Raw genomic sequence first — 10,472 nt, forward strand, 5'->3', positions numbered from 1 at the left:
CGATTGGAATGCCGATACTGTCCAGTTTAAGAGCACTTGTATATGTCCATTGATTTATTCAACCCTTAGCGATAAGAAAGACTATGAATAGAGTGTTTAAGATGCATGGTGAATGGGTTTCCTATTTGAAAAATATACAATGTGTGTATAATTGGTTTAAATAAATTGTTATTATTTACAAGTTACTAATTTGTTATTCTTGCTATGCCTTCTCTTTATGATTCATAGGCATAGTCATATTTCTGTAGAGCAATTACTCAGAAATCTAAGAATAATATTGTGGCTGAAATCATCAAGAAACTAAATACGAAGTAAAACAACAAAACTACCGGATATTTAAAATAACATATTCACATATTATTTCGGAAATTATGTAATCAGAGTAGGAGAGTGAAGAATTGAGCTTTCTGTACATTGCATTAGCAAAAAATATTTGAGCAAATATTTTTGTTTCACTATTTCTCCAATAAACATTATCAAATTTTTGAAATTTTAGACACGAAAGATTAGAATTTTATTAATTGGGCAATATAAATATTTGAAATATTTCTGTTTCCTTGTGTAGAATGAACAACAATAAGAAAACGTAATAAGGAAATAAAAAATGACACAGAATAAGCCGCAAGCAGTCTACATAGGAAAAAATAAGTACATAATTATAGGATTTAAGCTAATTTATAGCTACATTTATTGAATAATAGTCTTTTCTTGGTAATTGAAATCTAATCATCTATTATAGTCAACAATATTTTAAAAACACGTTCTAAATACGTGTTGAGTTGTCAATTAGAGTTTCAAATTCCTTAAGCTTTAAATAAGTCTCCATTATTTTCTTCAGTAGTATAAAATTAAATTATCCCAATAAGAGCAATGGTTTTAAGAAGCTTAAACTGTTTTGGAAAATTCAGCTTCTGTGAGGCAAAATGCTGATCGAAGGAAATGGGAAACTAATAAGTAAAAACATCAAAAAAAAACAGAAGAGTGAGTGCAAAGTGCAGAAAACTAACTATTTAGCTCTAAAAAAGATTAGACAAACAATTCCGTTATATGACCGTCAACAACATATATCAACTGTATTGGATGATGTCAATATTATAGCTCTGACATTCGATTTTGAGTTGTGAGTCAATGAAAATCAAATTGCTTCTATTTTACATATCATTTAAGCGCTGCTGATATATAGCTGTCATTTTAATGGCATTGACGAACTGGTTGATAATTTTTTTATTATTTTTTTTATATTTTTGACAACTAGATGTGTATCATGTATTATTTTTAGCAGCGATCTCTCATATTATTGCACAGCATAAAATACATTTGTATAAATATGTACATATGTATTGTATGCATGTATGTACATATGTATGTGTGTATGTTTAAATGTGTTTTGTGTGAAATGGGGCTCGAAAGAATGACAAGTGCAGTGACAGACAAACCACACCCATAATTATAAAAAAAAATAAGTCTACCCGCATTTAAAAAAGGAATTTTAAATATGTATATTCTTTTAAAGACGAATTTTTCTTTGAAAAATGTACAAATTTCGACCATTTATGTACAACTCTACTCCTCCCCCCATACGAGTACCCCACTCCACCTACCACAAACAAGTCACATACCACATTTTTTCAGTTGAAAACCCACAATAATAACAACAACAACAATTATAATACCACAGAGCTTTAAAAATAAATAAATAAAACAAAAAAATTGCGTAATTGATACCATTTTTGAACTGTGTGCGCGCCTCCAAAAACGAAATAAATAAATAAAACTTAACCAAAAGCAAAGCGGAAAAATAAAGTAACCAACAACAATAACAAAAACAGAGCAATAAACTGACGCGGTACGCCCGCCTAAAACTTTTAAGGGCACCATACACACACAAGGGGACAAGCGGGGTACAAAATGCGTGCGCGTGTGTCTATGTGTGTGTGCGCGTGTGTTTTGAGTTCTGTGTGAAGCGTATTAGAAACGCGCCTAAGTTCAAGGCCAAGTTAAGTTATTGGCGCCACAATTGTGCAGGAAGAGCGAGAAGAGGGGCTAAGTGAAATGGCATTAAAAACAACAACACCAAACAGCCCAGCGCACGCAAAACGCAACAGTGAAAAAAACTGCACAGTAAGACAAAAAAAAAAATAACAGAAGAGCAAAAAAAAAAAAACGAAGAAATATTTTTGCCGCCGCAGGGAAAAAGGTCAATGACACCTGTGTGTTTGTCTCGCTCGCCATACGAGCCCCGCGCCGAACGAGCGACGTCTTCAAAATCAACAACAACAACAAGCTCTCACTCACTCACACACACACACTCTCACACATATCAGCAATGTGGCGCGGCCCTCTCGTTCGCACATTTCGTTGGCCGAAGCATTTTTTTAAAATAATTTTTTTGTTTTTCTCGTGCTTTTTGCCTTTGCGCTAATTAGTGTGGCCGCAACTGTTGTTCTTGTTATTGTTGGTATTGCTTTTAATATAAAAAAATATAAAAAAAATAAAAATATATAAATACAATTATGCGCCAAAATTCCCAATGAGCCATTCCTGTCACCAAAAGCAATTGTTGTTGTCATCGTGCAGATGTCAGTGTGACCATAACAACAATAACATTCCCAATACATACATACGTCATCGACAATAGCCGCAAACAATTTCCGGTTTTTTGCCATACAAAGTAAAAAAAATCAACAACAACAAAAAATGCGCCGGTCGTTGTTTTTCGGGCTGTAGTTGTTTTCATTTCGTGTGATTTGTTTTTGCAGCAACTTTATTTTTGTCCCACACACGCATAAGTAAACTCGATTTAAAAATAAATAAATTACACAAAAAGCCAAAAATGCACACATACATATTTGTGTGTATACTTGGGGCTTTTTGGCCCACGGTAACATTCCTGTTGCCGATTTCTGCGGCATGATTAATACACTACATTCGCAAGCACACACACACTTAGAAATACTCACTCACACTACAAAATATTAGCAATTTTTATGGCATTTCTTACTACAATAATACTACTACTAAACAATAATAATAATATGGCGTTGGGGCCATATGAGAACACTGCTTGCCTACGCACTAGAGTTGGGTTAGTCGGATCTGAACTAGTTCTAATGAGGAGGTCTTCAAAAAGAGCTACAGAACAAGTCTCAAGGGCTTAGCTGCTTAAGAATATTGAAAACAGTGGGTTGACAAGACGAAATTCGCGAAATTTATAAATACCTCAATGATGGGTATTGCGGAAAAAAGGATGTCCCCTATTGGCCAATCCGATTTTTTTTTCTAATTTACTTGTTGAAATTAAAATCTTACAGAAGCCTAAATATGAAACAAAATTTAACTACATGTACAATTTTTAACAAATAACTTCTATAAACTGTTTACATAGTTGATAAAAATTTTTAACGTTGTCCGTAACGCTTTAATAATGTGTTCCTTAGAAAAGGAACTACGGAACTAAATTCGTAAAGCGAACTTGATTTCCCAACTCTACTTGTACTACGCACATGCAGAGAGTCGGCGCTGTATGGGGCACAGCAGCATACTAATTAGTAATATATAATACTACGCTTTTTAATTAGTGCCCAATTCTGTTGCCATTTGCAGAACGCAGCAGGATTTTGAGAGGCCGAGGTCGACGACAACGAAGTTACAGTTATAATTTCGATGCAATTGTCTTGACTCTCACGTATAATTATTATTGTTGTTTTTGTTGCTATTGTTGTGGTTTTCACACTTCCTTCACACTTTTGCTTTTTTCCCATTTTTTGTTTTTGCTACATTTAACACATGTATACGCAATGCTACTCATGTATGATGTGTCCACGTATTGGTATGAGAGCAGTGCTGCGAGAAGACTAAGAGCGGGCACTTGAGAGAGTGAGAGAGAGCAGGCGAAACACCGCAACGGCATTTCGTTGCCTGTTTTGTTTTGCTATTTTTCAGCGGCCCCGCCACACATACACACACACATAAGCGCACGCAATGCCGCTCTGCTCATTCATAAACGAGACGACGACGACGAAGAAGAAAAAAAGATATGATAGATATGGAACAACAACAACTTCGCATAAATTGCTGCTGCGTAGTAATTTTTCAGGTATATTTTATTATTTCCTTTATTGTGCGAAATATTCGTTATTTACCTTTTTGCATCTATGTAAACCATTGTTGTTGCTGCGGCTGCTGGTGCTGCTTCTGCTGCTCTTTTTGTTGCCGTTGTTGTTGTTGCGGTGACTTTTTATTGTAATCCACATTTATGTTACACATTAACAACACACACACACACTAACAAACAATTTGATATGCGCCAGCCAGGCAGCTTTTCATTTATTTATATTTTGGTATCGATTTCAAAATAGAACAACGACGCACTTTCGTTGCCCAGCCAGTGTAATTAACTTTTACGATGCTTTCTTTTTGCGCCGCAACTTCACAACAAGCTGCTGCTGCTGGTGCGCCACTTTTTGTGTATAAAAAAGCCTTTATTTATATACAATTTTGTAAATTTTTTTGATTTTGCATAAAAAACAAAATACACGACGCAACTCGCGCGCACACACACTAACAAATACAACGTACGCACGCACGTACTCTCTTACTCATGTAGACGCACTTTATTTCTTGGAATTTCTCGTGTATTTGCGTTGTTGTTATTCCATTTGCTTCTTTATTATGATTCTGATTTTCCACATAACAAATTTCTTTGCCTTTTTGTATTTTTCTTTTGCTCTTTTGATTCGCCGCGCAGCACAAACACGTTCGTTCACAGACACGTCCGAATTCGAACTGAGGAAAGTGCTGATGCCCACTCACCCGAATACCCCAGACACTCTCACAGTTTCTATGCTTTGCGCGCTCTCGCTCCCTTGCGCGTTCCACTCTCATATTGCATGGGACACTAAGTTACATGGTTTTGGAATTGCGCAGGTCTGTTATCGTTTCAACTTTTGTTGAATGTACTTGCTCCTAAGATCGCGAATACTTCAAAATAAGATTTTAAATTATAAAATTTAATCCAAAACAAAATAAGACTCTGATATAGGAAAAACATTTGCCAACATGCGTTCTAGAAAATTTGTTGCCAAATTCGAAACCAAAAATCAAATTGAAATATGTACATTATGCTTAAACCAATATGCAAAACAATTTCAATTGGCAACGAAGCGAATACTACATTGTTTATAGCAACTGATTCAACTCACTCATTTGATTCTATCTTATGACGTACATGCGCAGAGAATGAAATAGTTCTGCAGCTTAATGCTATACCATGCACTTTATTGTATCGTGCTGGTACATTTTCTCATATTAGTTCATATCGTGGTGAAGGTGAAATAGTTGGTTGGTTCGTGTGGTAAACTAACCACTCCCACCAATTTCAACTGAGTAGCTATAGTGTGGTAAATTTAGTTAATATTAGGAATTTTGTTGAAGAACAAGAAGTGGGTAATTTCGTGGACATTTAAGGAGGGGAAACTAAAAGAGGGTAATTTTAAAAAAATGCTACATTTCTTAAAGAAAAGCTTAGATAACGGCATATGGAAGGGACGGTTGCCTTAATAATAGTTTAGTTTTGCATTTTTTCCAATGTTGGGCTTACTAGGAGTGGCTACTGAAAAGACCATGTTGTTCACGGCATAGTCTAGTTTTCCCGTTCCATCTTTCTTGCTAAAGGACATCCAGTGGCCTCTATTTCATTTCATTTCACCACCCGTCTTAATAATAACGTAAACTAGCATCTGCGATGTTTGTCTTTAACTTTACGAACATCTTCTTTATCAACCAACGTTTATAGTTTCACAGCTTCCTCCAATTAATTGGCACCTCAAGCAATTGTTTTTGCTCCAACGATTGCGTGTGGCCAGGTTTGTTATTTTCTGCTACTGTGTAATCGCAACAATGACGGCATTAGCAGCTTTAGATTGCTTTGCAAGATTTTTATCAAAACAAAGAAAATCTGTCGCATTTATTCTAAAAAATTTAAAACAGATGCGCATATGCCACAGCAGTGCTGAAAAGCGCAGCATGAAAGTGGCAACGCTGCTAACAGGCTTGCCATATGGGCGCATATATTTGAAATTGGAAAAGTATCTAATTATCTTTATTATTATATAAAATGTATACTATTAATTAAGTGAATGTATATAAAAAAAACTAAAATTTTTAAAAGGCCTGTTAGAGAATTTTACAATTAAAATGTTTTTATCTAATTTTAATATAATTAATTGTATTATTATTGTATTGTATTGTGTGCCATATTTTTAATAATTTTTATAAGCGATGGGTTAAGACTGAAAATCAATGTTTGTTATATTATTAATTTTATTTTCTAATTATTATAAATTGATCGAACAAGTGGCTGTAGGTTGTTTCGTAGCAGTAATTGTTGGTTTTACATTCCATTGAATATAATGTAATGTTTTATTAAAATTTCAGTTCTAATTTTGGTTAATTTTTATTATTGTTTGATTAATTATGATTTTTAAAACATTGAAAAAATTGCGCCGTGTGGCAACGCTCATTTGCCTGCGGCAGATGGTTTTCCAAAGCAATATTTATTTACATTTGCACTCTTTTGCACACATTTAAAGTAATTTCATTTATAGCTTATGCTATACACTAACAATATTAATATTAAATCGCGGCTAAAAGTAACATAATCGATTATGCAGTCTTGGAAGTGCAGAGGTGGCCACATCTGTTCTAGCACTAATCACCTACATACAGTGGAAGGACTGGAGACTGGAATAATTTGTGTGTATAAATAGCAGTCCACGACCGAAATTTCACCATTCGTTGCACGTTTGTCAAGCCTCATAGCCGGCATTCGAACGTAAACGCTCTCCGAGATAGACCTCAAAAAAAATTGCTCTACAGAAAATACTCTGAATTTTTATTTCTACGTGTGTGAAATCAATAATATACACTAATCAATATGGTAAGTACTGCAACACTCTAATGGTGCATAACTTATTAAATATGAAGTGCGCAAAGCGAAAAGGAGGCCACTGGTGGTGAAAACGTGAAAAATATCAATGCGGAAGTTGCCAAAATGGCGGCTTTTGTACGCCCATACACACACACACACACACACAGACAGATGACGCGGCCGCTTTGCTGGTGACGTCATGTGCAGAAAAATGTAGAAAAATCAATGAAAAGGCAGCAAAAATCTTGCAAATGTTAATATTTAAGGCATTTGCGACATTTTTGTGTGAAAAATGAATATTTTTGTGAAAATTTGACTGCAACGGTAGGGATGGGGAAGGGCATAAAAGTTGTCTATACCGGTTTGCCATCTCGCTCGCACTTGGGTTTAGGCATACAGACGCCTAGGGCGCGGCACTCGCGTATATCGATTTTCATTTTCCAAATTATTCAAAGAAATGCTTTTCCATTTTTTTCTTCTTTTGTTCTATAGCGTGAATGTATCTCTATCCATGTTGGCCAAGCTGGCGTCCAGATCGGCAATGCCTGTTGGGAATTGTATTGTCTGGAGCACGGCATTCAGCCCGATGGTCAGATGCCCTCTGACAAGACTGTGGGTGGTGGCGATGACTCGTTCAACACCTTCTTTAGCGAGACTGGTGCCGGCAAGCATGTGCCCCGTGCCGTGTTTGTGGATCTGGAACCGACTGTGGTCGATGAGGTCCGCACTGGCACTTACCGCCAGCTGTTCCATCCCGAGCAGTTGATCACTGGCAAGGAGGATGCGGCCAATAACTATGCTCGCGGTCATTATACCATTGGCAAGGAAATTGTCGATTTGGTGTTGGATCGCATCCGTAAGCTGGCCGATCAGTGCACTGGTCTCCAGGGCTTCCTCATCTTCCACTCCTTCGGTGGCGGCACTGGCTCTGGCTTCACCTCCCTGCTGATGGAGCGTCTGTCAGTGGATTATGGTAAGAAGTCCAAGCTGGAATTCGCCATCTACCCGGCACCCCAGGTGTCCACAGCTGTGGTTGAGCCCTACAACTCCATTCTGACCACGCACACAACTCTGGAGCACTCGGACTGTGCCTTCATGGTCGACAACGAGGCTATCTACGATATCTGTCGCCGCAATTTGGACATTGAGCGTCCAACGTACACGAATCTGAATCGTCTGATCGGTCAGATTGTGTCATCGATCACCGCCTCCCTGCGTTTCGATGGTGCCCTGAACGTCGATCTGACTGAATTCCAGACCAACTTGGTGCCCTACCCCCGTATTCACTTCCCCCTCGTCACCTATGCTCCCGTCATCTCCGCCGAGAAGGCCTACCACGAGCAACTGTCTGTCGCCGAAATCACCAATGCCTGCTTCGAGCCCGCTAACCAGATGGTCAAGTGCGATCCTCGTCATGGCAAATACATGGCCTGCTGCATGTTGTATCGTGGCGATGTGGTCCCTAAGGATGTGAACGCCGCCATTGCCACCATCAAGACCAAGCGCACCATTCAGTTCGTCGACTGGTGTCCCACCGGCTTCAAGGTTGGCATCAACTACCAGCCCCCCACTGTGGTGCCTGGCGGCGATCTCGCCAAGGTTCAGCGTGCCGTCTGCATGTTGTCCAACACCACGGCTATTGCCGAGGCCTGGGCCCGTCTGGATCACAAGTTCGATCTGATGTATGCCAAGCGTGCTTTCGTCCATTGGTATGTCGGTGAGGGTATGGAGGAGGGTGAGTTCTCCGAGGCCCGTGAAGATTTGGCTGCCCTGGAGAAGGATTACGAGGAGGTTGGCATGGACTCTGGCGATGGTGAGGGCGAGGGTGCCGAGGAGTACTAAAAACACTCCTCCCAGCTTCTCCATAAGAATAGGCGTCATTGGTGGACTTTATTTTTGTCGAAACCAATGTGTACGCCTATGCTTGTTGTTGTTTAAACAGAAAAAGAAAAAAGAGAAACAGAAATGCATGTAACACTTGAGAGAAACGAAACACATCAGTATTTTGTATGAAGAAAAAGACACGCAACATCAAGAAATCAGCTATAAAATTGTGTACCAAGAATAAAATCAGCGAATAGCAGTGTTTACACGAACAACAACAACAACAAATGCAACTGTAGTTTTTCTTTCCTCAAAACTGAAATCTCTTCCAGCCTCCAGAGTTCATTGCACCCTAGTTGGGGGGGGAAAGCGTGCCACTAATTTTAGATTTGTATGTAGTTGTTGGTTGGCAGCTTTCTATTTTGTTGCATGCCACACATTTGCTGGCAACTGTACATGCCACTAGGCGTGGCCAGCGCCTAAATTTAGTTGCAGCTCTTTCGAGTGGGCATCGATTTTAAATTTAGATGAGTCAGCGGCACCAACAGCGATGACTTCATGCATAACTGGAACTATACACACACACATGTACATACATGTGTAGTTACAGTAATTACTTTTGCATGTATGTGTGTGTGTGTGTTATGTGCTTGAGGCTGGCTTGGCCTTCCTATTTTAGGGGTTGAATTAACTGCCTGCCTAGGTAACGCAATTTGTTGTTGTCGGCAGCTGCTTTTAAAATTCCAGAAAACTCCGAGGGAAGAGAGAGGCAGAAAACTCTCCACGACATACAGAAGAGGGCAGCGGCAATTGCAGGCCGGCCGCCTTAAAATGTGAGGTTATGTTGCAGTCAACAATTTGAAGGAAAACATAGAAATACAAAGCAGGTGTACAATTTAGGCCAACACCCTACATTTCCTGCCAACCGACATTGCTTTGCTCATTAACTGAGGCGCCTTGGGCGAGAAAAAGGAAACAGCTGCCATCAATTTTTGGTTGTGCTGTGATTAAGCAATAAGTGCCCATATGGAGAGAATGTTGATGCCCCCACACAGCCAGACAGGCAGACACACACACGCAATTACAAACTACTTGTCAGACCATATTTGTAGAGATTGGAGCAAACAGGTTAACCTCAAGCAATCTTGACGATGACGACAACCGTCTCTAAATAAAACTTATGCGTCGTGTGGCGGGGCGTGGGCAGGCGTTGAATCTGTCGCAGACATACTGTGATTAAAAGCTGCGCTTCAATGAATTCAGTTTCGACAAAACAAGCAACTTTTTCTATACGAGCCATGAGCCATGTAGCTGTTTGATCAATAGACCATATATAGCATAATGGGTGGGGGCCAAGACCTTAAATAGCTGTGCATAAAGCAGGTAGGCACCTGACGTAAGCATAAACATTGCTGAAAGTGCGAAAACTCAGTAACAATTGTCTAAATAAGAATAAAGCAAATTTTCTGCATACCGACTACTTGTAACGAGCAGGTCAGTTATTTAAATCTGCTAGAGCTGTGCGTGATCTAGCAATTGTTTTCGTGAAAATTTGTCACGCTAAGCTGTAAAATGTAGTTGCCAGTGCTGCCAATTGGCTACTTTTCAAATTTCAATTGCCTACAAATAAAAACAAGAGAGAACGCTACAGCCCGACAGTGTAGTACCCAGGTAAACTTCCGTCACTGAGTTATATGCGCCCAAAAAGAGGAAGAAGAAG

At 38.9% G+C, this 10,472-nt stretch overlaps 1 protein-coding gene across 1 annotated transcript; it reads left to right on the top strand.

Moving 5' to 3' along the window:
* The first annotated feature begins 6,783 nt into the window (after positions 1–6,783).
* Positions 6,784–9,040, top strand: LOC115624415 (tubulin alpha-1 chain). The gene is made up of 2 exons (XM_030519151.1): positions 6,784–6,937; positions 7,421–9,040. The coding sequence occupies exons 1-2, from the start codon at positions 6,935–6,937 to the stop codon at positions 8,768–8,770; spliced, it is 1,353 nt and encodes a 450-aa protein (XP_030375011.1). The 5' UTR covers positions 6,784–6,934; the 3' UTR covers positions 8,771–9,040.
* Positions 9,041–10,472: the final 1,432 nt, after the last annotated feature.

Source organism: Scaptodrosophila lebanonensis, unplaced genomic scaffold (genome assembly GCF_003285725.1).
Source record: "Scaptodrosophila lebanonensis strain 11010-0011.00,11010-0021.00 unplaced genomic scaffold, SlebRS2 tig00000053-arrow-pilon, whole genome shotgun sequence".
In the NCBI taxonomy this organism is placed as follows: Eukaryota; Metazoa; Arthropoda; class Insecta; order Diptera; family Drosophilidae; genus Scaptodrosophila; species Scaptodrosophila lebanonensis.